General features: G+C 48.8%; 1 protein-coding gene and 1 long non-coding RNA gene across 8 annotated transcripts in view; one reads left to right on the top strand and one right to left on the bottom strand.

Moving 5' to 3' along the window:
- ZFAT (zinc finger and AT-hook domain containing) overlaps window positions 1–27,992 on the top strand; it is a 287,200-nt gene that overhangs the window by 198,352 nt on the left and 60,856 nt on the right. For 6 of the 7 annotated variants that reach the window (XR_009253547.1, XM_058699156.1, XM_058699154.1 and 3 more), the window contains one exon: window positions 15,416–15,504. Coding sequence is in view for 6 of the 7 variants with exons in the window: in XM_058699156.1 (XP_058555139.1) it covers window positions 15,416–15,504 (89 nt within the window). In the remaining variant the exon portion in view is untranslated. Of the gene's footprint in view, window positions 1–15,415; window positions 15,505–16,060; window positions 16,323–27,992 lie in introns of those variants that run through there. The other variant, XM_058699160.1, reaches the window with a different exon arrangement.
- LOC131494682 (uncharacterized) lies at window positions 135–27,225 on the bottom strand. Its single transcript, XR_009253549.1, has 3 exons — window positions 27,142–27,225; window positions 26,415–26,575; window positions 135–503 (listed from the first exon to the last, which is right to left on the bottom strand). It is a non-coding gene; the product is annotated as an uncharacterized LOC131494682 (long non-coding RNA).

Raw genomic sequence — 27,992 nt, 5'->3', positions numbered from 1 at the left:
AGTCGCCGTGGGCAGGACATGTGGTGGGCAGTGGTCACAGTGTCCAGGAGAGTCTCCCCGAGAGGGGCGGGATAGAGGGAAGACATGCAGAATCGTTGTAGGAAGCCAGGCAGCTAAACCACTAAGGCCTTTAACCTTTATTTATTTTCCTTTAAAAACCCCAGTTGTCGCAGGGTGTTGTGAATATTCCATGCAACAGGATTATAAACCATATTTATAAGTATATTGGTATTGAAGCACAATCATATACAAAAACTGGAGTTCACCGTAACAATCAGAGTGATTTCAACAGTTACTTTTCGGGAGCGATATAGCCATTAGGTGACACCTTCATTGTAGAATGTTCCAGGGAACCCATGCTGGTGTGTGTGTGCATCTGGGTGAGCTTGGGGTATTGTGGAGAGGCCGCATGCTCAGCGAGGCTTCGTTAGAGTTCAAGATCCAGGGCTTGCCCAAGGCTCAGTGGAGGCCAGAGCCATAACTATTCAGACTTCAGCAGTGTGCTATAAATAAGAAAATCCATAAGCAAAATAATTAAAAATGCAGTGACAGTAAAGCAGTCTTATCCTGAGTAATGAAAGCATTAAGTCATGTAATTATTCATGAGTTCTGTGCCTCTGTTATTTTTTGACATGGAAGCACCCAACTCACCGAAATGCCTAATAACACAGTGTCACTAATGACGAGCGGCCGTCCTCAGTGCCGGGAGTTCTGGGGTGTCCACGGGGCTGTGGTGTCAGGGTCTGGGGGGGCACTCTTGGGGCCAGGGAGGGACACTGTGGCCTCATGCAGGGCTCTGAGGTCTGGGTTCTGGCCTGAAAGGCTTTGGGGAGGTGGGACGTGTCTGATCAGGGGCTGTGGACCGAGCACCGTCAGGTGCGGAGGGGACGGCTGGAGTGGGCAGCGTGTCAGGGCGGGCATGGCAGTGACACACTCAGCTTGTGACACGTGTCACGTCACTTGCTTCCCCGAGCCCTTCAGCAGGAAAGGGAATTTGGATAGGCAAAGGAGGTGTCTGCTCAAAGCAGGAAGGCAGCCTTCCTGAAGCGCACCAGCTGTCTGCCCCACCTGGGCCTGAGTTTGGTGCGTCAGGACAAGGACATGAGACCGTCACGCTTCCTGGGTCCCTCTCTGCCTCTGTGCTCTGTGAGTCCGGAGGCAGGTGGCTGGTGAAGATCTGGAACTCCGTGGGGCAGGGTAGCTTCACCCAGTCTGAGTCGGGGCTGGTCTTTTCTTCCCGAGGGCTTCCAGTCTCGTGTTGTCTCGAAGGCCAGCTTGATGTGTGGATTGCTGGATCACAGGCCAGATGTCCCAGCTTCATGGACAGTCTGCTGTGTACCTGTGATCAAACTATAGGCACTTCTTTTTCTTTGCAATTTTAAAAAAGCTTTGAGAAAAGTTTAGTTCCGTCTCCTACCCACTTTTTCCGTGGCACTCACATCTTGATGAATTTTAAAAGCTCTTTGCATATCAGTGGTTTGTCATAATGGTGCAAACATTTCCCTCCAGCTTACCATTTGCACTGACATTTTGTTTGTCACGGTTTTTTATGTACAGAAGTAAAATAACCTTGCGTATGTAAATTTATCCGTCTTTTCCTTTATTTTTTTTCTTCATGATTTCTCTGTGTTGAAAGAAACCCTCCACGTATTAGGGGAAAATTCTTTTGTATTTTCTTCAAGTTTTATTTTGGGGGTTTATGATGTTTATTAAATGTAATATTCTTGAAATTTATTTTGATGTGTGGTGTGTGATAGGGATCTTTTTTTTTTTTTTAACAGTTATCAATTAAAATATTTACAGAGAAATCTGTTCATTTTGTTTTGAAATTTGAATTTCTCAAGATGTTGGGCATGTTCTGAGATTTTTGTCTGTTTGGATAATCTGTGTCTAGAGTATGGTTTTATAAGGTGCTATTTTTATAAGTCATTGTATGCACACATATGTTATTCCTTTTTCTTTTTTTCTGGACATCTCTTAGGTTTTCTCAGTTATTATCCTTTTGGATAAGCTTTGAAACTGATTGGTCAAATTAAGAAAAATAACCTACTCTCCACCAAAGAAGGACACTCTCTCCCTCCCCAGGGATGCCCTTGGGAGCTATGTGACAACATGACACGTGCTTTGAATTCCTCAGGGAGAAGTGCTGGGATCAGGGGTTTGGCTGCTTTGATGAGGCTGTCAGCCTGTAACCCTAGAATTAGCTCTTTATTTATTTATTTTTAATGTTTATTTATATCTGAGAGAGAGAGAGAGAGAAAGAATGAGCAGGGGAGGGGCAGAGAGAGAGGAGACGCAGAGTCTGAAACAGGCCCCAGGCTCTGAGTTGTCAGCACAGAGCCCGACACAGGGCTCGAACCCATGAACCCCGTGAGATCATGACCTGAGCTGAAGTGGGACGCTTAACCGACTGAGCCACCCTGGCGCCCCAGCTCTTTATTTGGAAACAGACGTTTAAGACCTGCCTGGAATGACTTGGTTTTTACTCTGTTGTGTCGGTGACGATTCAATAGCTTGTCTCACAGAGAAGCTATGAGGGGTAGGCAGGGCTGTGGAGGCCCGAGCCGCTCTTATCTCCCACCGCCTCTTGGCATGGCCTGGGTCACATTACTTCTCTGAGCCTCCGTTGCCTCAGCAGTAAAATGGGGATGATTATACCCCCATGCCTGATGGCCTTGGGGATCAGATGACAGAAGGTGTACCCACTTACCTGGGCTTCACCTGCTGTCTCGCTGCTCCTTCTCAGTCTCCTTTCCTGGGGCCACCTTCGCGCTGACTTCTCCCTCTTGGAAGCTCACAGTGCTCAATCCGCAGTTTTCCGCACTTGTTCCTGGGGCGTCTCCCGGTCTCCCCGTGCTTCCAACCGTTTATGTGGAAGGCTTCCCAGTTTCTGGGGGTGTGTCAAACCCCAGCAGCCCGCCAGATCCTTCAGAGCCCTCCTGGCCCTGACGTGTCTCTTCTTGCCTTCTCTGTCTCAGGTGTCCTGTGTCGTTTCTGTGACGAACATGTGTTTGTCTCTGCCACTTGAACTCTTCCCAGTTCCTTCGTACTTTCTTGTGTGTTTCTTTTCTTTTTTTTTTTTTAATGTTTATTTATTTTTGAGAGAGAGACAGAGCGTGAGTGGGGGAGGGGCAGAGAGAGAGGGAGACACAGAATCTGAAGCAGGCTCCAGGCTCTGAGCTGTCAGCACAGAGCCCGATGCGGGGCTCGAACCCGTGAACCGTGAGATCATGACCTGAGCCGATGTCGGACGCCTAACCGACTGAGCCACCCAGGTGCCCCAGGAGTTTTGACCTTCTACATCTGCTTTGTTTTGTAGCCCTGGCACCTAAACCAGTGCCTGGCGTGTTTGTGTGTGTGTGTGTGTGTGTGTGTGTGTGTGTGTGTAGTAGGTGCTCAATAAATGTTTGTTGGTTGAATGAGTGAAAAAAATGTAAAGTACCTGGCATACCGTGCTTGGCATACAGAAGCACTTATTTCCCCCATGTCCTTGCTTGGATACTTCTATTAAATCAAATGCTTGTGAATTGGATGTTTTAAAGCACGGTAGACGAACTCACCATTAAATGAATCTTTTTGGGTATCTTTCAGTGAAAAGGAATTGAGTAGTTACCCTCTCCTGTTACCTGCTTGCAAGGCCAATTTTTCACATTTATTGGCTTCTTTAAAGTGATGTGTCCCTGTTTATTCATTCTTGTTTCCCAGAGGGGCTCATTACTGTGCCTCAGAAGGGGTAGGTCAGGGTGGGTGCAGGTCTCAGTTAGAAAGGTTTGCCGGTCAGTATGTACAAAGAGGGACACTGATCTGTGAAGGGCCTTAGTAAGCCCTTTGCGTGTAGGCCAACGGTATGAAAGAAGTTAATGCAAAAATCATGCCGTAGCATATTTCCTCCCTTTTGACTTTGAAGGCGGCCTACACATGTGCGGTCTAGAGGCTCTTAACAGGATTCCGCCTCCCCTAGCAGATGGGGAAGGTGAAATGGGGCAGCGCCTTACTGTTAGGTAATCAAACAGGAATCCTCTAATCATGAAATAAAAAGCTCTTTGAAGCTCCGTGCTAATTCCTTCGGGCACCCCCTCTTCCCCCGCCCCATCTGACCTGCCCTCATGCACTTGAGTTAAGAAGTTTTCTGGCAAAACTTACAAAGAGGAATTATCCGAGCTTCAAGCACTCTTGTATGTGTCGTAATTAGACAAGTGGAGAGTCGAGTGTGGAACTTAGGTCTGAGTGGAGGACGTAGCATTTTTCCCCTCGCTCCTTCAGCTGATAATAAGAGATGCCATGACTACACGTGGAGATACTCTGGGAGATGTAAGTGTGGACTTGCTTTTTCTCGTCTTTCCTCTAAAGGCGGAATCATTGTAGGATAAAGTAGCCCCGCTTCTCCGGGGTCTCTTTACTTCTAAAAACATACACTCTGGAACCGGGAAGTTAACCAATGGAAAGTGGTACCTGAGCAACTGGCTGGTTGACCCCTCCAAGTTCATGTCCTAGGCTCCAGTGCGACTGGTCCCTGCACAGCATCCTCGTTGCTCTTACCCTTTCACCAGCTCACCCTGGAGTTAAAGGTTAAGGGCCAGGGGTGGGCATGGGCTCGGTGGGTTTCTGTGGCCTTTACCGGCCTGTGTCTGGGTGGCAGGCCATAGAGGGAGGACCGACTGCAGTGCCTTTTTATATGTGCACCCTGGCTGGGTGCACCCGAAACACTTTCTCTCAGCTTTTTATAAACCATAGGAGTAACAGCCCGTAGTATAAAATGCACCAGACAGCTCACTGAATAGTTAGCTTAGACTAATACACAGATGTAACTGTTGAATAAGGCTTGGTTACCTAAAACCTCACCAGGGTACAGGGTTCTCAAGCCACAAATTGCAAAGCCCTGGCAAAGTATCTGGAACCTCCACCCAGTTGTGGCGCCCTGCCCGTTCCTGCTCTTTTCTCTGGCTCTGTGCCGCCCTCCGTTTCTTTCCATGTCTAACACTGATCCATTCCTCCTTGTATCAGAACTGATGTGCTAATTACAGAGAGCCATCAGTCTCTTCAGTCTGCAGTTGCCCGAAGTTCAGTCTTAAAAGTACAGAGACTTCTTTAAACTGTGTTTTCGTCGCGGTAGCTGTTTCTGTTCTGAGTTGCCACTGCCTAGATTACTGCCGATGCTGGGACTGTGGGGACAGTGCTCTGCGAAATACCTGCTGCAGAGTGTGCTGTGCTGCCTTTTAAAAATTTTTTTCTTTTTTCTTTTAGAGAGAGGGAGTCTGTGCACACACAGCGGGGGAAGGGGCAGAAGGTGGCGGGGCGGGGGCGGGGGGAGAGGGAGGGAGGGAGAGAATCTTAAGCAGGTTCCATACTCAGCATAGAGCCCAACACAGGGCTTAATCCCATGACCCTGGGATCATGACCTGAGCCGAAAACAAGTCAGATGCTCAACCGATTGAGCCACCCAGGTGCTCCAGGGAGCTTTTCTTGTATTGGGCAGCACACCCCCATGGGCCAGGCTGTGTGGAGAGGCAGTAGGCAGAGTGGGTGCAATGGTGGGCCCCGGAGGGCAGACCCAGGTTGGAACGACTTCCCGCCTGTGTGACCGTGAACCGGTCCTCACAGCCCTGTTAGTTTCCTGTGGCCACAGTGACAAACAAGCACAAATTTAGTGGCTTAAATCAACACAGATATATTACCTGACAGTTGTGGGGCTCAGAAATCTAAAATCAAATTGTCAGCAAGTAGGGGCTGCATTCTTTCTGGAGGCTGGAGGGGAGAATCTGTTTCTTTAGACTCTGCAGCTTCTAGAGTCTGTCGGTATCCTTTGGCTCATGAGCCCCTGCCTTCACGTTCAAAGGCAGCAACAGGGCCCTGCCAATCTGTCTGTCCCTCTGCTTCCACGATCATAGCTCCTCTGTGACCCTGACCCTCCTGCCTATCTGCCATAGGGACCCTTGCGATTTCACTGAGCCCACCTGAATGGTACAGGGTAATTGATCTCAAGATCCTTAACTGGGTCACATCTGCAAAGTCCCTTTTGCCATGGAAGGTAATAGGCTCTGGGGATCGGGACCCGGATATGTTTGGGGGAGGGCATTACCTCCCACTGTGGGCTATGGGAAGATTACTTGGGTTCCTATTAAGTGTGTCAGTTCATTCTAAATGTTGGGTGGATATACCTGTTCCCCTGGCGGTCAGTGTCCTCATATTCTCAGTAACTCTGGACACAGCATAGGGATGGCTATTGGTAATGCTTAATCCGCACCATCTCTGTCATTTAGGAAAGATCACATTTCTCTTCTCTCAGATATTCTCTCATCAGGATGGCACGGTGCAATAGTTAATATTTAAAGAGTGTCAGTGTTGAAAAAGGTAAAGTCAGTGTTCTGATAAATTTACTTATGCAAAACATCATCTTTCGCAGTAAGACTGGATAAACAGTCATAATCAGGTGTTTTCACCTTCATGCCTCTAGCTATTATTACTACTAATAGTCTGGTTTGTGCATATTTAAGTATTTTAGTGCCCCTTCAAGTTTGAGGGGCCCACATAAAATTTGATTAGGCAGCAGTGACTTAACAGGTATTTCAAGCAAAGTGCCTTAAATCGGAAGGAATTTTCCATCACTTGTCTCCTTTGTGTGCCGATGGACTCCAAATGCCAGGAGACAGAGGGCATGGTCTTATTTTCACCCGATGGTTTAGATTTTTCTACCACTCCACCTCTCCCTGGTTTTATATAGAGCTCTATTTAAAGTAACTAAGCAGCTGGAGCCACCCTCAGGGAAGCCCGTCAAACAGATGAGGGTGGAGTAAGAGACAAAGGAAGCTGACAGGTGCTGTGCCTGTATTCTTTTCCTTTTCTTTTTTTTTAAGCGTATTTTTCCAGTCTTACTGAGACGTAACTGACATGTAACACTGTATCGGTTTAAGGGGTACAACACGGATTTGGCGTGTTGTGTATATTGTGAAACGATTACCGCAGTAGTTCAGTTAATGTCGATCACATCACATAGTTTTTTTGTTAGGATTCTTATTTTATTGGATGTATTTAACACACAACCTTGTGTAAAATTAAGGTGTTCGGAGAGTTTGCTACATGGCTGTGATGTATTGCCATTGTCGCAGTGTTTATCACGTTGCATCCTAAGTACAGTATTGTTTCTGTATCCATCATCTTGTGCATTAGCTCGCGTGGCTTATGTAATCCTCACTGCAGGTTTGAACCCTTCAGCAACATCAGTCTCTATCCCCCTCTTCCCCTGCTAACCACCATTTTACTCTGTTTTTTTTCTTTCTTTCAAGTTTGACAGCTTTAGATTCCTCATAGAAGTGCAGACAGTGCTTGCCTTTGTCCCTCTGACTTAGCTCACTTAGCATAATGCCCTCAGGGTCCGTCCATGTTGAAAGTGGCAAGACGTTCTCCTTTCTCGAGGCTGAATAATATCCTGTTGTTCGTGTGTACCCCATCTTTATTATCCACTCACCGGTTGATAGCATTTGGCCTGTCTGTGCCTTGACTGTTGTGAATAATGCTCTGATGACCCAGATAGCTCTTGGAAATCCTGCTCATTCTTCCGGGTGTGTACGTTGGCTGGTAGATTGTAGATGGGTTAGTAGATCCATCTTTAATTTCTTGAGGAGCCTCCATGTTGTTTTCCATAGTGGTTGAACCAATTTATATTCCCACCAAGAGGATACCAGCGTGCCCTTTCCCCCATATCCTCACCGGTGTTTTTTTTTTTTTTTTAACGTTTATTTATTTTTGAGACAGAGAGAGACAGAGCATGAATGGGGGAGGGGCAGAGAGAGAGGGAGACACAGAATCCAAAGCAGGCTCCAGGCTCCGAGCCGTCAGCCCAGAGCCCGACGCGGGGCTCGAACTCACGGACCGCGAGATCGTGACCTGAGCTGAAGTCGGACGCTTCACCGACTGAGCCACCCAGGCGCCCCCTCACCAGTGTGTTTTCTAGGTGCTGGTCACCTGGCGGGGGCGACATCCATCCTGGAGTGAGCCCCCCCGCCCCAGCTGCCAGCAAGTGCGGGGTAACTGCTGCTCCCCTCTACTTGGGAGAGCCTCCTACTTGAGCACGGGGTGCACAGCCAGGCAGCCGTTCCACCGGCTGCCCTGCCCTCTGTCTTGTACGTTCATCTTTCCCCCACGGCAGAAAGGACTTCGGCCGGAGGGCACTCCCAGATCCCTTGGGGCGGGGGGATCTCGCTTTGTCTAACGCAAGGCGAGAACGGATTTCTGTTCCTTCCTTCCCCCTCCCTACCGCTAAATCCTGTCCCCTCTGTCCTGACATGACACGCTGAGTAAGGCCTGAGTAAAGGGCAGTTCCCAGGATCACCGGAACCCAGACCCTGTCCTTTCCTTTACTGTCCGGTGGCACTTGAGTTCTGTCAACGTCCTGTCACCAGGCCCAGCCAGTGCCCCCCCAGGTCAGCTTTGTTCCGTCAGCCAGTCAGCCGTGGATTGCTGGCTGAGGAGCTTGTGTTAGGAGACTCCTCCTAACAGAAACCCAGAGGGCTGAACAGAAGCAGTGGAGGTGACGTTTGTACCCCCACGCTCCCACCTTTGAAGGGGAGTTGTACCAGATCGCACCTTCTGAGGGAGATGGGAGCTGGTGGTAAAACGTCGTGCTTCCAGAACGAGCTGCGGGGTCTGCAGAGGAAACCTCCCGCCAGCCCGGCGCTCACAGAGATGCCGAACCGAAGGTCACAGGGGTGAGTCGTGCTGACGGTGTCTTTTTTCTTACCCCCTGCAGCGGCCACCAGCATCATCCACAGACGGTCCTGCTGCCCTCAGACTTCATCTTTGAACCACCCGACACATCTTTTCTCTCTTTCTTGAACTCATCTGGTGGTGCCCGTTCCCAAGTCTCTCCTGGGGGAAGTACCCTATTTTGTTCTTGTTGTGGTGCTTTTTTTTTTCCCCCTTAACTTTCTAAAACTAAGGTACGATGATACCCGTGCACAGAAGTGCGTGCTTCATAAAGGTACGGCGCACTGGGCTATCGCAGGCAGCTCGGCCAAGTGACCACATGCCAGGATAAGACCCAGGACGTTGCCAGTCCCTCGGAAGGCCTCTGCCCTCCCCCGCGGCCATCCCCTGCTTCCTCCTCAAGGTAGCAACCGGCCGCACTTGTAACTCTGTACTGGATCTGGCCGGTCCTTGAACTTTGTATGAACTAGTTCATTTAATACGTGCGCTTTCGTGTCTGGCTTCTTCCCTTCAACATTATTTGTGAGGTTCATCTGGGTTGTTGGGATTTCGACCTTTAACATCTGGGCCTCTGGGTCAAATAGGAAGGAACTCCTGCGTAGCTGAGATTCTAAATTCCGTAGACTGTAACTTTGCCCCTGCGGGTTCCCCCTTTCCGCTGTGGTATTTGTTCTTGTCAGGAAGCCGGGCGAGCCCTCCTCCCGAGTGTTTCTCCAGAAGGTGGTAGGACTCCGCTTTCTTGTGCCCTCCTCGTTGACAGGACTTGGCTCAGAATGACTTTTGAGTGTTTACAGAAGTTAAATGCCGCCTCAGCAGACAAGAAGTGGCCTGGGATTATTGGCCAAATTAGGCCACTGCCTTTTTCAGCCCAGCAGGGCCTGGGTGATGTTTTAAAAGACAGCGAACTCTCTAGAACTTCAGGTTCAGAACCGCTGATGCCGTAAAGGTTCCACGTCGAAAGGTCTGTCTTCTAAAATCATGTGTCATAGTTGATGGCCTTTCAGAGATGGCTGCTAATTTATCCGAAATGCTCTTCCGTTGTACAGCAGACATGAAAACAACAGCCCCAAAGATCTAGCCCTTTCCTGCAAGTGTGCTCAGAATTCAGTCACCTCATAAATAAATTACTCTTTTAAAAATTCTTTTCCGATCATTTCTCATTCTTATGGAACATAGTTGGTACAGTATAAACACTGTTCTTATGGCTTTAAAATTAATAATTGTAATTATTGTTTGTGGCTGCAGTGCCACTCTACGAATGGCACAGTGAGGGGGTGTGTAATGTCCCAGGAAGGTGGTGGGTGATCTGTGAGCGGCGTAACCAGTCCCTTGTTTTTGGACAGGGCAGCATTTTCCGTTTTCTCCCCACTAGAACTTAGGTGGCAAGAAACCCTTTCTCGCATGTGAACTTTTCCTTCTTTTGACCTAATTCCCTAAGACTCATTTCTGGGAACGGGATGGCTGTTGTGTCTCGGGTGTTTTAACGGTGCATCACGCTGCCCACTTAATGCTTTCAAAGCATTGTACCAGAAATAAGGCAGTGTTCTGGCTCAGCCCTCTCAGGCTAGTTCCCCATGTTGCTGGAAATCGTCCGTTTCTTGGATTAATGTGTGTCAGATCTCACCATGTTACTGTAATTTCCAATTATTTGGTAACCCAGAATTGAACAGGTAAATTGGAGGATTAAATGGACGGACTCAGTTGATCTGCAGGAAGCGTTTAGAATGTTGGCTGGTTCGTGGTGCTAGATGTAGGTGTTTGATATCAGTGGGCCTTCTTTTGATAACTGAAATGAAGTAATCCTCTCTTGATGAATTGTTTGTTCATGTCCTGTTTTCATCTGTTTGCTTCCTGGAGTCTTGGCGCTTTAGATTCCTGCATTCACTGATTTCATTCGACAGCCACATTTGTTGGGACTACTGGTTGCACTTGAGGTCACTGAAGCAGAAAAGGGGCCTTTGTTATAATGGTACCAAGAGATCTTGTAGAGACTGAGGTCTCTGTGTGTTTGGTGACTTCTTCCCAGAGCTGACTTCACCTCCTCCTCATGTGGTTTGGTCCGCCTCATCTTCCTGGCTTAGCTTGGTTGTCACTTCCTCACAGAAGCCTGTTTTCATTCCATTCCATTCCATTTCGTGGTGTCTGTTCTGGGGAGAGACGGAGTATGGCTGAGCTGACACCCTGTTGGGGCTTTGTTGTAACTCGCTGCTGGCCCTACAGCCAGGATGTGCTCACTGCCACACCGTCCCTGTCCTCAAAGTACCCACAACCGGCGAGGGGGCCAGCAGACCAGCCAGAGCAGCCAGAGAAGGTTCGATGAGCCACTGGGATGCAGCAGTGGATGATACAAGAACAACGGACAAAAGCTGAAAGGTTCCACTGTCATGAAGCTACGTGAATAAACAAGATATGGCGTAGCACAATCGAGATGTGAAAATAGCAGCCCAGTGCCTGAGTCCATCCTCGGAGCGGGCAGGGGTTACCTCCCCATGCTTCTTTTTTTTTTAAAAAATTTTTTTTTTCAACGTTGTTTATTTATTTTTGGGACAGAGAGAGACAGAGCATGAACGGGGGAGGGGCAGAGAGAGAGGGAGACACAGAATCGGAAACAGGCTCCAGGCTCTGAGCCATCAGCCCAGAGCCCGATGCGGGGCTCGAACTCACGGACCGCGAGATCGTGACCTGGCTGAAGTCAGACGCTTAACCGACTGCGCCACCCAGGCGCCCCATACCTCCCCATGCTTCTAATGAAGCCACTAAGTGGCAGAGAAGAAAGAGCCCAGGGTCACACAGGGCGAGCTGGGCAGAGCCAGAAAGAATGTTCTTCCCTTCCACTGACTCTTCTTGGGCACCCCTTTCTAACGGGCCACCATCCTGTGCCATGGCCTTTATGGTGCAGACATGTCCGTTGCTGTTACAAATTCTGTTCCTTTTGGGGAATCTGTGTCCTGCCCGCATTAGCTGAAGGATTGTTATGTGGCTCTAAATGGGGTCCTTGGGATCCAAATCCGGGCTGGGAGATGACTCCTGTCTGCTCCGAGGATGGACTCGGGCGTTGGGTGGCAAACGCCTGAAAAGCCGCCCCGAAGAGATGAGTCTGAGGGTCCACGCAGGCGGCCGGCAGCAAGGCCCTGCCCCACCTCGGCCGCTCGGGACGGCCGTTCCAGAGCGACTCTGGTCCTATCACTTTGGCCTCACCGGCGTTCTCTGGGACAATCCGGGGATAGGTCTGACAACCCGGCAAGTTGCTCAGATTCTCGATCCTAGTTCTTCGTCCCGGAGAGAGGTTAGCACTGCCTGCCTCCCCAGGTTTTGGGGTGCCCGGCTGAGATCACAGACATCAAGTCCCAGCACAGCTGCTGATGGACAGTAGCCCAGTGGGTAGAGCTTGCCAGTACTCGTGGGAAGAACGGATTAACGTCTTACGCAAGCAACCTCTTTCTTTCTGTGTCATCAGTCTTTTCTTTTCCTGGGCTGTGGTATGAGCCCGATACAGCCATCTCACCGCCGGCCCTTCAAGGTCACTCTGGCCTCGGGTAAATACTACGTCTTCCGGCCGACTCTCCCTGCAGCTCTCAGGAGTATCTTGACCGAAAACAAGATAGTCTCAAAGCATTGCTCTTTTATGATTAGTCATGGATCTACACTGCATTATTTTAATTAGGCAGCAAAAGATTATGTCAAGTGCTCTCCCAGGCCTGTGGATCGGGGTGTGAGGGACTGCTGAAACACTCGTCGTAACTGCTTCCCAGACTCCGAGACTTCTGTAGGGCTGGCTTGAGGAGCCACCTTCTTCCTTGTCTCTCGCAGAGAGTATATCCATACTCTCTGGGAGTATATCCATAAAAGGCTGACTCTTGATCCCAAGTGAGGTGATTATTCCATTTATTCATTGCAGAGCATCTTTTTAGCACTTAATCTTTTACTCTTGGAGCCAAGTGTATTGGTAATGAGTGAAAATATTTATCACTTTGGAGAATGGCTGTATCATCTTTCCTCCCGCTTCTGTGGCAGTGGGGAACCCGGCACCATTTTGCTCAGGCTGCCTGAGCACAATAATGATGCATTTATGTGAGTTCACGAGTCTGCGTGGAAGTATGTGTGGCTGAGGTTCTACCCAAGGTGTGTAGAAATGGGCGTCTCTGTGTTTGAAAAAAGATGATGCTACATTTAAGAACAAGTAGCCATTGGTCTCTGATTATGACTTGTCTGCCTGTCATGTGGAAAGGTTTTCCCCACACTGAGGACTTGCAACATTAGCGGAATCTAGAATTTGAGGTGCGTTCTCCTGGAATGAGGTTGTAATTATGTTCACCTGTTTATAGTATTGTTTCCTTTTGCTGTTTCTGCCGTGTTGCTCACGTAAGATACACAAAATTTCCTTTTTGTTCCTTGTCCAGTTCAGTTCAGTAAAACGCACAGAATATGTTTGCTGTGTGCCGTGCACTCAGGCCCTGGGGGTGCCGGGATGGAGAAGACACGGTCCCTGGGGGCAGCCAAGGCAGCCCCAGGCTTGTGGCCAGGCAGTGGCGATGCTCAGAGTCGGGCACGGACAGGAGCATGTGGATGTGGAGAGGGTGTGTGGGAGAAGGAGGCGGGGAGCTCACTCCTAGCCCCGTTGCCAGAGATGTTGTTCAACTTGAGTTGTGAGTTACAGTGGAGAATGGCCAGATGCCGAGAGGCAGTGCACCCCAGGCACGGAAATCGTTAGCAAAGGCTCGGCAGAACATTGCCAGAACAGAAAGACTTCCTAACATGCAGGGTGGAAGTCAGAGAGAAGGGTCAGGTCCGGGAAGTTAGTTCTGTTCTGTGGGGTCTTCTGGGCCGCGGTCTGAAACTTCAAATTCGTTCTGCCTGTTGGAGTCATTGGTGGGTATGCAGGAAGGGCTGTGGGAGAGCTTATGTGCGAGATCATCTGGATGGATGACAGACGGAGGGAGGAGGAGGAATGCTGGGTAGGTGGGGGGGACAAGCGGTTAATTGATGGATAGCTGGATGGGTGGATGACAGATGGATGGGAGAGTTGCCTGAAGGCAAGGACACCGGGTTAGAGGCTTTTCTCTTGTTCAGGGAAGAAATGAGGAGGGCCTCCACCAGTGTGGAGGTATCGCAACAGAGAAATAGGATTATTTAGGAGGTGAGATCAGGGCTGAAAAACTGAGGTGAGCGCAGCTGGGGTCACGGAGATGTTGTGGAAGGCTATCAGGTCTCTGACTTAGTGATCGGTGTGGGGGGTGGGGTGACAGCGAGGAACTACGGGGGCTGGAGATAGGACCCAGTTGATGGGGAAGAGAATACATCCAATTTAGCACCTTTGGGTCAGCTAAGCAGTAGTCCAGCAGATAGTTGGATACTCAGGTCTCAAGATCGGGGAAGGGTCGAAGACGCAGAAGAATGAAGAAGAGTCAGAGTGGAAGGTACAGATTCTGGCATTAAAGGTTTGCAGAAGTCAACAGGGGAAGGTTATACGCAGGGACGCTTGTAGCAGGAGAAGAGTGGAGCTAGCGTGGGCCAGAGCGTTGTTGTGGAATGCGGGTGTGTAAAAGGCGTGGTTGGGAGAGAATGCCTCGCCGACACCGAGGATGCTGGCCTGTTAGCAGAGGCACGTGCCGCAGAGTCCAGTCTGATGGACTGAGACCCGCCACTGGCTGGGCATCACGGGTTTTCCTTGGTGAGAACGGCTTTCCGGTGACTGGTGCCGTGAGGCATTTTCACTTGGTTTGAGAGAGCATCGGACGGGAGGCTGCAGGCTGCAGAGGGAGGGAACCCTCACCCGGCTCTGAGAAGGAGAGAAGTGCCGGGCCCCTGGGAGGGGCCAGTGGCTCTGTGCTGCCACGTGCCGTGGCTGTGCTCCTGGCTCCCCGATGGGCTCGTGCCCTTAGAAACCGCTGGGTGAGCAACTGACCGCTACCAGAAGTAGGTCAGGTTTATATTGGGTCGTGCGTCTGTGCCACTGGTTTTACTTCTGCTAACCAGGGGTAAAAAAAGGTAGTGTGCCCGTATATCCATTCATTTGTCTTCACAAATAAATTGTGGGCTGGTTCATCCCAGTAACGAATGCCTGCATATCGCCCAAAGAGCAGTGTTTTCTGCTTCTGTGCAGTTTCTTTCTAGCATCCCCCAGACCTGCCTTTCATGTCCCCACCAAGGTAGGGGTTCCAGACACACGTCTTGCCGCCTTGCTCAGGGGCTCTGCCTTCTCCTGGCTCTTGGGGACGGTGGGACACTCTCGGTCACGTGCCACAGGCCCTCGGTGCTCCGGCCCCACAGCCTCTCCGGGGCCAGTGCTTGCCCCACCGTAGACCTTGCGCTTTAGGTCCTGGAAGGAAGACCCAGCTATTCCGGTGTCCCGGGCACCCAGGGTCCCCACCTCTGTGCTTGCCGTGTGCACCTCTTTTCTCTAGTCGGCCGGACACACCTTAGACACCTTACCCTCCCTTTAGGAGCCTGCTCACATGTCGTTGCTCATGGGGTCCCCTCCCCCACCCCACCCCACTCCCAGGCACGGCCGGCTGTTTTTCTCCCTCCACGGCCAGCCCCTTTGTGTTGCCACTTGTGTGGACAGAGTGTGCTGTGCTGCCTTGTGTCTGTGCACGTGGCCTGTCCCCCCCGGAGGTTCTGGACTACCCACACGGCAAGGGGCATCTTCGCGCACCTGGTTCCGTGCGTGGCCCTTGACGCACTCGCTCACCTTGTCCTCCCTTGTTTCCAGGGAAGCAGTTCAAGTGCACGGTGTGTGACTACACGGCAGCCCAGAAGCCCCAGCTGCTGCGGCACATGGAACAGCACGCCTCCTTCAAGGTGAGAGGACTCGGCACGTGAGGCCCGTGCTCACGCTGCGAGTACGTCGCGCGGCAGAGTGGAGAAGTCACTCTTTGGGGGGCTCCCCTCGCTCCCGGGCCCCCGTAGCTCGTACACGTGGAGCCTGGGGCAGAACTCCCGTCGTGGTGTGCCCCCCCCCTTCCAGAAGTGTGGCATTTCTCTGCCCCTTGGAGACCAGGTCCAGGGAGGGACTGCGTGTGACGCTGCAAAGGCCGGGGAAGAGGCCTGCTCTCACTGTGGAGACCCACAGCGCTTTAGAGGAGAGGATGTGAGCTGTAAGGAGGGCTGCTTCAGGTCCTGGCTGGCCTCCGGTGTGTCCCCGGCACAGCAGGTGTGACGATGCCCCCCCGGAGAGCTAGACTTGGTGTCCGTGTGGTGCCCGGAGGGTCGCCGTGGCTCTGGAGCTCATGGCGCTCGTGCTCGTTTCATAGCTGTAGCTGATCTGTCTTTAACGTACCCGCTGATTTCCACCTGGCCGCCGCTCGTACCGCAGTTACGGCCACAAGAACCGCGGTCCAGTGAACTTGTCCCATAGAGACTTCTGCTCAGCACTGGCAACTCAACCTGAAAACCGCTGCCGCTCCCACATGTATGCATGGCGATGGAAAACAGGGCGCCCTGAAATGTTTGTGGAGACCGTGCACCCCGAAACCCGGAGAACGTAGCACATGGGAGGGGCTGCGGGCCGCCACACCGGCAGGCTGCGTTTACTGAGCCTCTACTGTATGCCTACGCTCTGCATCAGCTCGCACCTCCCCGACAGAGGACACTATCATCCCTGTTTGATAGAACCCCACCCAGAGGGGTGTCGTGATGGCTCTGTGTCGTGATGGCTCTGAGGGGACGAGGACCCGCCCCCTCCCCCTCCCTTTCACTGGCAGACTCTTCTGATGCTCAGAACAGCCCTGCGAGAGAGGAGTTCTCAGGATCTTGCCTCATTTAGTTAAGAAACCCAGTGGCTCAGAGGGGTTACGGGCTTTTGTGCATTAAACATCCAGGAAGTGAAGGAGCCAGAACTTGCACTTGGCCTCCGAGTCCAAGGCGTGGGGTTCTCCCATCGTGTCTTCTCAGTAATTCTCTTTGTGGGGGGGGGGGCACACAGGAAACCGTGAGGGCGCCGCACCTGTTGCCTGCCTAGCTACTCTACTGTGGCCTCAGTGGACCTGTGTTTCGCAGGCAGGACTGGCACGTCAACTTGTGGGGGTGGCAGGAGGTTCATGAGCGTCCTGCAGATTTTGAACAGGATTAAAGTGAAGAGTGTTATCTCAGGTTTCACAGCCGCAGGTGTGTTTCTCTGGGGGACCCTGGGCTGTTGTAGATCACGCAGTTTGGGTGCTGGGAACAGATCGCTGGGGTGGCCCTCGCTCTGTAGACAAGAAAGTTGGACCAGGCAAGGTTCTTTACCGTCCTCACTCTCCCAGGATTGGAACCAGATTCTTCATTTGTTCCTTGGTTCTCAGTGCAGAACCTTTTCCTTCACCAAGCAGGTGCAGCTGGACGGTCTCTCTGCCCCGGAATCCTCACTGCTTTCTTTCTCGGATTTGTAGCATCTTCGGCTTGTGTGCAGAGGAAGTGGACTTGAGGATCGTTTGAGCTCAGGTGTCCCTTCCTATGTAGTTCTCAACTGTTTCCGGCTGTCACACGGCTACCATGCGCTGCTGGGACCTCGGGAGTCACGGGGCCAAGCTGGCCTTGGGGTCAACTCTGGTTCCTACGGGCTTCCTGGGGCTTCAGGTGCCCTGCCCCCGCTGGAGCGAGAACCACTCAGACCTTGGCCTCTCTCCTCCTCCAGGCTGGGTTCTCTGGTGTTTCTCACGAGACTGGGACTGACAAAGCAAAACGAAGCTGGTTCCTGCCAACCACCCTTATTCACGCTGACAGGTTATCACCCTTCCCTTTGGTCGCTATCATAGTTTTCTGTCACTGCTCTAACCAACACCTCCAACTTGGCAGCCGAACACCACCGGGCATTATCGTGCAGTTCCGAATTCCAGCACGGGTCTCACCGAACGGCCAGGTGACAGCAGGGCCGCGTTCTTTCAGGAGGCTCTTGGAGAAAATCCATCCCCGTGCCTTTCCTGGCTTCTGGAGGCCACCTGCACTCCTTGGCTCCTGGCCTCAGCCCTCCATCTTGAAAGCCAGCAACACAGCATCCCACCTCTGCTCTGACTCTCTTCTGCCTCCCTTCCGCCTTTCACCTGTGAGGACCTTTCACCTGTGGGCCCACGTGGATGGCCCAGGAGAAGGTCCGTACTTTAAGGTCAGATGATTAACAGCCTCAGCCCTACCTGTGGTCTTAACTTCTCTTTGTCATGCAAGCTTCCAGACATCAGGACTTGGACATCTTTGCGGAGGCATTATTCCCCCTGCTGTATCCCGCCCTGCTCTGTTTTCTTCCTTTCGCATCTGCTCCCTGGCAGATTTCTATCAAAATCCAAAAATACACAGTATGTGTGGTCGCATACTCCCTCTGCCTACCAGTGGCAAACATTACTAAGAAATCAGGCCCCTCTGTTTTATCAGTCCTCGATGGGGCCTCAAAGCCTTTGTGCAGACACTACTAATCTATTGCAGTTGACTTTCAAAAGGAAACCAATTTGGTTTTCTAGATCTAGATGTATAATTTGCAATATATAATTTGTGTCAGGAAACACTGTAATAAGGGCAAACTCTTGTATTGCCTTTTAAAATTGCATGTTGTTATTTATTTATTTTAAGAATAATATGTGTTCACTAAATAAGATTTGAAAAGCGCTTTTCGTTCCCTTTCTTTGTAGAATTTCTGGATATATTAATTTTTTTAGACGTAATTGAGGTCTTACTGTAAACGAGCATTTTTGGGTGGAGATTAAAACATCAGCTTTGCCGCCGATAAAGCTCTATTAGAGAATGCAGCTTAAATGAGTGGCCAGATGGTTTGCTAAGAATACTTTGCGTTTGAGTTAGAATAGCCTCCCAGTTGAAGGCAGGGCTGGAGAGCCTGCCTGATTAGGACATTATAAATATTGCCTTTTTTAAATTATCACTTCATAGGCATTTTCCCATTTTGTGAAAATATACTTACTGTAAAACTACTTTTAATGGCTGCTTAAGGATGAGTGTCACAGTTTAATTACCCATTCCCCTTGTAACTGGACAGTTCGGTTGTTTCCAGTTTTTGCCGTTAAAAGTAACTCCACGATGGACGTCTTCATGCCGAAAGCATTTCCAGTCATCGTGATATCGAAAGGACTGTGAAACATGGCACGAAGCCCATCAAACCACTGAGAATTCATAGGCAGCCAGGGTGTTACATGTGCTTCTTGGCAGCTGTAATTAAAATGCATTCCCGGGGGTGGAACCGACACTATCAATCCTAAGCACTTGCCCAGGAAGATGCCTGCACTGGGGTGGGGCTGCCACGGAGCCAGGGGCCTCCAAACAAAATGGGCTCGTTCCCTCCCTCTAGCTGCTCAACTCTTTGCTTCCTTGCAAATAAATAAGCCAGCATGCTGCCCAGTAAGGCGATGCGATCACGGGCTGGACTCCCCTCGTTCAGTTTTCTCTCTCTGCGTTGGGCTGCGTGAACCCACAACTCTGTTGAGAGAAATGTTCTCAATGATGGGGCTAGGTGACCCAGTGGTGATCTCCTTACACGTGATAAAAAGTGACTTTATTTCATTTAAAAAGTTTTATTTTAAAATTTATTTATTTATTTACTTTTAATTTTATTTTAGAGAGAGAGTAGGGGAGAGGGGCAGAGGGGGAGAGAGACAGAGAGAGACAGGGAGGGAGACAGAGAGAGAGAGAGAGAGAGAATATCTCAAGTAGGCTCCACACTCAGTGGTGAGCCTGACGCAGGGCTTGATCCCACGACCCCGGGATCGTGACCTGAGCCGAAATCAAGAATCGGATGCTCAACTGACTGAGCCACCCAGGCGCTCCTAAAATAACTTTAGACTCCCATAAAGTCTGGCGGATTTCCCAGGTACCTATCCCCGCCTCTTCCCTCGATGATAACGTCTTCTTTAACCATAGACTGCTGTCAAAACTGGGAAATGGACTTTGGTATCCTACTATAAACTGCAGGCCTCAGTTGGATTTTACCAGTCTTCTTTCTTTCTTAATAAAGTTTTTTTTTTTTAAATTTTTTTTTTGACGTTTATTTATTTTTGAGACAGAGAGAGACAGAGCATGAACAGGGGAGGAACAGAGAGAGAGGGAGACACAGAATTTGAAACAGGCTCCAGGCTCTGAGCTGTCAGCACAGAGCCCAACACGGGGCTCGAACTCACGGACCGTGAGATCATGACCCGAGCCAAAGTCGGACGCCTAACCGACCAAGCCACCCAGGTGCCCCTAAAGTATTTTTAAAGTAGTGTTAGATTCACAGCACCATTGAGAAGAAAGTACAGAGAGTTCCCAAATACCGTCTGGCCCTGCTCCCCACATACAGCCTCCCCCATTTCCAACATCCCCACCAGACTGGTACACTTGTCACAACGGATGAATCTATAGTGATACATCATGCTCACCCAAGGCCATACTCTGCATTAAGGCTCAGCGTTGGTGTTCTCTTTGGGTTTTGACTGATGCCTCATGACACGTATCCACCATTAAGGTTCTCATGCAGAGTGATCTCTCTGCGTTGAAAGTCCTCTGTGCTCTTCCCGTTCATCCCTCCCTCTCCCTTCTGCCCTGGCAACCACTAACGCTTTTACTGTCTCTGCAGTTTTGCCTATTCCGGGATGTCCTAGAGTTGGAATCATACAGTCTGTAGCCTTTTCACACTGGCTTTTTCACTCAGTAATATACATTGAAGGTTTCTCCATATCTTTTCATGACTTGAGAGTTCTTTTTAGTGCTGAGTAATATTCCATTATCTGGACGGGCCACTGTTCATTTACCCACTCATCTACTGAAGAACATCTTGGTTGCTTCTAAGTTTTGGCAGTTATGAATAAAACAGTGTGTGCAGACATAATTTCCTAACTCCTTTAGGTAAATACTAAGGGCTGTGATTGCTGGATTGTGTGGTAGGAGTATGTTTAGCTCTGCGAGAAACGGCCACACTGTCCTCCAAAGTGACTGTACCATTTTGCATCCCCTCTAACAGTGCGTGAGACTTCCTGTTGCTCCACATCTTTACCAGCATTTGGTGTTGTCAGTGTTCTGGACTTGGGCCACTCTGACAGCTGTGAGGTGTATCACCTCAATCTTGCTTTAATTTGTATTTCCCTGATGACATACACAGTGGTGCATCTTCCCTGTGCTTGCTCGTCATCTGTTTATCTGCTTTAGTGATGGGTCTGTTCAGGCTTTTCGCTCATTTTTAGTCGGGTTGTTCATTTTCTTATTGCCAAGTTGTAAGAGTTTATGTACTTTGGAAAACAGTCCTTTATCAGATACATCTTTGCAAATATTTTCTCTTAGTCTGCAGCTCATCTCTTCATTCTGTTGAATAACTTTATTTTTAAATAAAGTTTTACCTTTTCGTTTAAAAGGATACTTATTTAAAGAGGATGCTTGTTTTTGCTAGCCCTGTATGTATCATTATGTGCTGCACTTGAGAGTTACATGCTGGCATTCATGGAGCCTCTGAAATTGGATTGTAATTACTGATTCTAAAAAGCAGAGTTGTGCTATTTTCTTTCCTGTTGTGAGAGATGTTGAGGTTGGGGTGGAGGTGCTGATGAGGGAGGGAGGGAGGGAGGGAGGGAGAGAGAGAGAGAGAGAGAGAGAGAGAGAGAGGAGAGACAGGAGACGGAGGAGGAAGGAAATGGCTAGATGAGTGTCAGAGGAAAGGCAGGCTGGGGCTTGCATCACAACCCTGTATAAAAATGGTGCCACAAATCCACTATTTTAGCTGGTTTGGGGTCACTCTTCCCTCCCTGGCTTGTTTGCTATCCTAGTTGACTCACCCATTCATTCTAGGAAATTATTCCTGATTTTTCTCAGTGCACTTGTTAGCTATCAAAGCCATAGAATGGTTCTTGAAGGTAGTATTTTTCCAAACCCAAGAAGGAAAATATTGATTGAGCACCTGGAGTTCTTTTTTTTTTTTTTTTAATTTTTTTTTTTTTTTAATGTTTATTTATTTTTGAGAGACAGAGAGTGACAAAGAACGAGCAGGGGAGGGACACAGAGAGAGGGAAACACAGACTCTGAAGCAGGCTCCAGGCTCTGAGCTGTCAGCACGGAGCCCGAGGCGGGGCTCGAACTCACGGACCGTGAGATCATGACCTGAGCTGAAGTCGGACGCCCAACCGACTGAGCCATCCAGGTGCCCCGAGCACCTGGAGTTCTAATGATAATTGACTTTATAATGTTTGTCTTACTTGTATCAATGATTGTCTCATATTAAAAATAAACTGCTCCAGGAAGCCCAGTTGAAAAGTAGGTAAAGAGAACAGGTCAAATAGCTCTTGGGTGTGTGATAAGGTGTCTAACATCACTGATAATAAAAAAAAATAATAATAAAGTGAAAGCATACTAAGATACCATCGATTCGCTTATCAGATGAGTATACATTCCCAGGTTTGATAGCACAGTGTGTTGGTAAGGCCGTGAGGAGATAGCCTTTCTCATGCCTTGCCATTGGGGCTGTAAAGGGTCCCAGCTGCAGGTGGCATACGCTGTTGCTTGCCTCTTGTAAGAAGTGATCTGATCTTACGATGCACTTGCTGACGTCCCGAGATGATGAGTATGTGGTATTATTCATTGAAGATAAGTGAAATGTTTGTGGATAGAGTAAGACTTAAGTAGACAGGGGCACATCCAAACAACAGAATGCTGCACAGCTACAAAAACAGTATAAGGAGACCCTTGACTTCCTTCCCTGGAAAGATATTATATAACAAAGTAGAAAAAGCAAGCTTTAGAACGACATAGTAATGCTGCCTTTGAGGTAAGAAAGGGCAAAGATGTATTTGTATTTATTTATGTCTACTTTAAAGCTTCTTTTTTTTTATTTAAAAAAAAATTTTTTTAACGTTTATTTATTTTTGAGACAGAGAGAGACAGAGCATGAACAGGGGAGGGGCAGAGAGAGAGGGAGACACAGAATCGGAAACAGGCTCCAGGCTCTGAGCTGTCAGCTCAGAGCCCGACGCGGGGCTCGAACTCACGGACCGTGAGATCGTGACCTGAGCCGAAGTCGGACACTCAACCGACCGAGCCACCCAGGCGCCCCAACTTTAAAGCTTCTTAAAGCTTATGCACAAAATAAAGAAACTGTGCGGTTGGGTAGGGAGGGCTGGGACTGGGTAGATGGGAGGCCAAGGCTCGAGGTGGGACTTTTCCCTGTGTGTATTGTTTGAACTGGGTGAACTGAATGTTTTGCCTGTTCAGTAAATTTAAGTAAGAAGCAAACCTTTAAATAAAAATGATCTTGGGGCGCCTGGGTGGCGCAGTCGGTTAGGCGTCCGACTTCAGCCAGGTCACGATCTCGCGGTCCGTGAGTTCGAGCCCCGCGTCGGGCTCTGGGCTGATGGCTCGGAGCCTGGAGCCTGTTTCCGATTCTGTGTCTCCCTCTCTCTCTGCCCCTCCCCCGTTCATGCTCTGTCTCTCTCTGTCCCAAAAATAAATAAAAAATGTTGAAAAAAATAAAAAAAATAAAAAATAAAAATGATCTTTTAGAAACGACCCAATGTCAAAGCAGAATGGTAACCCTGCTCGTCACCCTCACATTGTCTTGGGAAGGCCGTGACAAATTGCTCTTTGGTAGTTCATTGAGATTCTGTTTTGCCCTTGAAAATCTCCAAGAGCACTGAGGTATTGCAGAAAAACCCAGGATTTAGAACCAGACAGACTCAGGTTCAAATCCTGGCTGTGCCACTTCCAGTCTGTTTAATTTAACTTCTCTGTATAATTTGTTGTCTTAAAGATGCTGACAGTAATATCTTTCCCTGGTGTTGGAGATGCTAAAAGTAATACTGTTTTATGAGTAGTGGGTGTGGTGCCTGGTGGATGATAGAACGTTGGTTCTTTTCCCCTTCCCTGTCTTTAAAAATGACCCCAGTTTCTAAAAAAAAAACTATAAGCCAAACAACAACAACAACAACAAAACCCAGCCCGATCTTGGTTTATTTTCCTTTTAGTGAGCTGAAATTTATGCTTGCAAGTCATTTATTCTAAACATTTTCCAGGTGTTATGTTTTCTTCGTATGTATCTTTAGATGTCGATGTTATTTTATTTCCATTGTTGTTATTTGTGGCTTTGGAGTGGCAGAGAAGGATTAAAATCTTGATGGCCGCTACTTACTAACTAGATGGCCTCTCGGGATTTTGATCCCTTGCCTTCTAGGGCCGCTGCCTCCTTATTTGGAAAATGGGAACAGTGATGTCATTATTTCAAAGGCTACTTCAGAAGGAGGGGTTGATTTGAAGGAGACCAGAATGGCTGTGTCCTCATGGCTTGGGGCAGACCTGGCCCATCAGCCCTGTGCTGGCCAGCACAAGGCGGACGGGTGTTGCTGGAGGATCTCAGGCTTGCTCTTTTGTTAATGGGCCAGTTCTGGCCTCTGGCCACCCTTCCCACCAGATAACGGTTTCCCAAGCCCAGGAGATAGTCTCACTGAGCCTGGAGGCCAGCAGGCGTCCTCGAATGCAGTACATTTTCATGTGGTTGTGGTGCAGGGGGTCCATGGACCATAATCCACCAGCCACCTCGCCGGCTTTTGAACTCGGAAGCAAACGTCCTGTCTGAATCTGCGTATTTAAAGTGTATTCCTGTAAATAGCGTTTAGCTGGATCTTGGTTTGTGCCTCTGTGTGTGTGTGTGTGTGTGTGTGTGTGTGTGTACACACGACCAGTCTGACAATTCCTGCCCTTTCGTTGGAGTGCTTAGTCCATTTACATTTAATGTAAGTTTTGACATATCTCACTTGAAAAGTGCCATCTTGGTATTTAGCTACAATTGATTTTCTTTTAAGCGGTTGCTAAACACATCATATTATGCATCTATATTGTAATACATTCTAGCTAGCTCCAGATACACTATTTCATGAACAGTGTAAGAAGCATGCAACACTGTAATTCGTATCATTTCCCTCCTACCTTTTGTGCTCTGGTAGTCATGTATGTTACTCCTACTTGTTATAAATTCCATACAGCTTTATCATTCTTTGCTTTATACAGTTATATTGAAAATATATATGTGGAAATATAATTTTAAAAATGCCTTATATTTCCTTATATATTTAGTTTTCTAGTGTTCTTTTAAATTTTTTAATGTTTTTATTTATTTTTGAGGAAGGGGAAGGCAAGGGGAGAGAGAGAGAGGGAGACACAGAATTTGAAGCAGGCTCCAGGTTCTGAGCTGTCAGCACCGAGCCTGACGCAGGGCTCGAACTCATGAGCCGTGAGATCATGACCTGAGCTGAAGTCAGACGCTCAACCAACTGAGCCACTCAGGCGCCCCTGGTATTCTTTATTTTTTTTATATATTTTCTTGCAGGCCTAGACTTCCATCTGATAAACTTTCCTTTAGTTTGGAGAACTTCTAGCGTTTGTTATATGCTTTTTTTGCTGGAGTTAAATTATCTCAGCTTTTGTCTGTTTAGAAAATCTTCGTGTTCATTTTTGAAGAATATTTTGATGACTGTAGATTTGTAGGGGGACATCACTCTAAAGAGTTGTTCTGTTATGTTTTGTCCTTCGCTATTTCTAATCCTTAGCATTTCTCCCCATATTTAATGGGCCCTTTTTTCTCTGGTTTTAAGACTTTCCTCTCTTCCTTTGGTTTTCATCATATTAACATCAGTAAGTTTAGGTATGGCTTCCTAGTGTTTACTTTGCTTGGGTTTGTTGAGGTTTGGATCTTGTGGATCGATATGGTTCATCAGTTTCAGACCATTCTCTTCTCAGCCATTATCTCTTTATTATTACTTCCTCTCTATTTGTTTTCCCTCCTCCAGGATGATAACACATCATATATTAACCTGTTAGATATGTCACAGCATTCAAATGATCTCTCTCTCTCTCTCTCTTTAAATCTTCTTTTTGTGTTTCAGTTTATATGATTTCTTTCAGTTGTCTCCTCCTCCTCCTCCTCCTCCTCCTCCTCCTCCTCCTCCTCCTCCTTCGAGATAGAATGTTAAGCAGGCTCCATGCCTAGCATGGAGCCTGTTTGGGGGCTTGATCTCATGACCATGAGACGAAATCAAGAGTTGGATACTTAACCGATTGAGCCACCCAGGTACCCCTCAGTGTATATGATCTCTACTGATCTTTTTTCAAGATTACTTATCCTTTTCCCGATACATCAAATCTGCTAGATACTCAAACTAATTATTCATTTCTGTTTTTCTTTTTTTAATTTCTAGCATTTTCATTTGGTTCTTACAGTTTTTGTCTCTCTGCTAAGATTTATCAACTGGTCACACATGTTTTTCATTTGAGCCTTGAACACATTTGTCATCATTATTTAAATATTTATTTCTAAAAATGTAAGTATCTGAGCTATCTGTGCATCAGTTTCTGTTGACTTTTTTTTCTTGATTTGGGATCACATTTTCTTCTTTGCCTGTCTCATCATTTTCAAGTGAATGATAGGTTGTGAAACAGCATTAGAGACTGAGCTAAGTAATAATTGGCCTCTTTTCGCACCAGGACAGTAGTGTGGGGGGCTGTCCAGAAGATAGCTGACAGGCAGACCTCACTGCTGCCTGTGAAAGGTGTGCTCACAAGCTTGGCCCTTGGCTGGCATCTGGACCTTGGACATAGGAAGGTTTCCCATAACCCTCATTGACAGGAGAAGTTTCCTGTGCCTAATCTGTCCAAATGGCATCGTGCACACCGAATATCTGCTTCCTTCTGGGAGTCTGGAGTGTTGGTATGTGCTAGGCAGAGAGTTGCCCATGTGATTAGTTCCCCATAAAACCCTGGCACGGAGCTTCTAATGAACTTACCGGGCTGGTCCCATTTCACACGTGTTGTGACAGCTCGTTGCAAGGGAATTTCGGCTGCCCGGTGGGACTCTGCTGGGAGAGGACTCTTCGAAACTTATGCCTGGTTTCCCTTGGACTCTGTGTGCCTTTTCCCTTTGCAAATTTTGCTTTGCATCCTTTGGCTGTAAGGAATGATAGCAGTGAGTATCTGTATGCTGAGCCCTGTGAGCCCTCCTACCCAGCCATGGAACGTGGGCGTGGTCTTGGGTCTCTCCCAGCACAGGAGTGAATAAATCTAGTCTGTCGCAGTTCCAGAGCCGGTTCTCCACTGTCGTCAGATGTTTTGGGAAAAGGATCGGGTCTTTCCTTTCAGCAAGGCTGGGCATCTGAGCACAGCAAGAGGCTCCAGGATTCGCTTTCTGTTCCACAGCACAGCTGCTGGCTTTCCAAACCATGTGGGCTCCCTATCAGCTTTACAGGCAGGCTGCCAGCTTTTCGAGGTGCTGGGATGATCCTGTTTCTCTCCAGCATTCTCCTTGGGGAAGCTCTCTCCCCTCTCTGCCCGGCCCAGCCTCGGGAGAGCCAGGGTGCCTGGTGAAGGCTTTTGCACTTTCATAAGGGTGGTGCTCGACTTCCCCTCCCCTCGCCTGCTTTGGGCCAGGGGTCCTCACTGCCATGTGTGAGACCCAGTCCCTGAGGGCTGGGGTGGGTTCTCTCCCTCCTCTCCTGCCCTGCTCCCTTGTTGTACCTGCTGAAGTTCCCCATTTCACAGGGAAAAGGTGAGTAGGCCACAGGGATGAGAGCAGCCACCGGGCTCTTCTCTCCTAGGCAGCGTCTGCTCACTTCTGGAATTTGGCTCACTTAACGTCTCTTCGTGCCCTGACAGTCTGACGTTGTTTGCGTGGGAGCAACAGCCCCTTGTTGTTTTCGACACCCTGACTGGAAGCAGGAACGCCCCACCGTGTGATTGTGACAGTGCACAGAGCAGGTGCTCAGTAAACGTGGCTGTCGACTCCCTCCCCCACGCACCCTGGATGTATGGGAATTTGCTGGAAGTCTGGAGCCAGGGCGAGGGTTTTCTCCATGCATCATCACTCACAAGTAGGCCCGGGGAGACCTCGGGGCTTCTCAGACCCTTGGAAGCGTGTCAGTGGGAGAACAACGGCAGGCAGCTTCAGCACAAGCCCCTGCCTTGCAGCTTAAGCGCTTTCTAGTTTGACTTTATGCATCATGGCTTTGTGGTCAGACGCTCTTAGAATCCAGACTTGACACTTACTACCTGTGTGGCCTTGGGCAAGACACCTAACCTCTGTAGCTTCTTTTTTTTTTTTTTTTTTTTTTTTAATTTTATTTACTTTGAGAGAGAGAGAGAGGGTCCCAAGCAGGCTCTGTGCTCCCAGCGCAGAGCCTGATGCAGGGCTCGGACTCCTGAACTGTGAGGTCGTGACCTGAGCGGAAACCAAAAGTCGGATGCTTAACCGACTGAGCCACCCAGGCACCCCTGTAACTTCCTGGTAATGTGGTGATGAGGCAGTGCCTCTTGTCCCTTACAGGTTGTGAGTGCTAGTTGCAGGCTTCCTGGAGGGCTAGGAATGTTCT

This window comes from Neofelis nebulosa, chromosome 14, assembly GCF_028018385.1.
Source record: "Neofelis nebulosa isolate mNeoNeb1 chromosome 14, mNeoNeb1.pri, whole genome shotgun sequence".
In the NCBI taxonomy this organism is placed as follows: Eukaryota; Metazoa; Chordata; class Mammalia; order Carnivora; family Felidae; genus Neofelis; species Neofelis nebulosa.
Note: the sequence above shows the minus strand (reverse complement) of the source record. Positions and strands in the feature narration are given on the sequence as shown.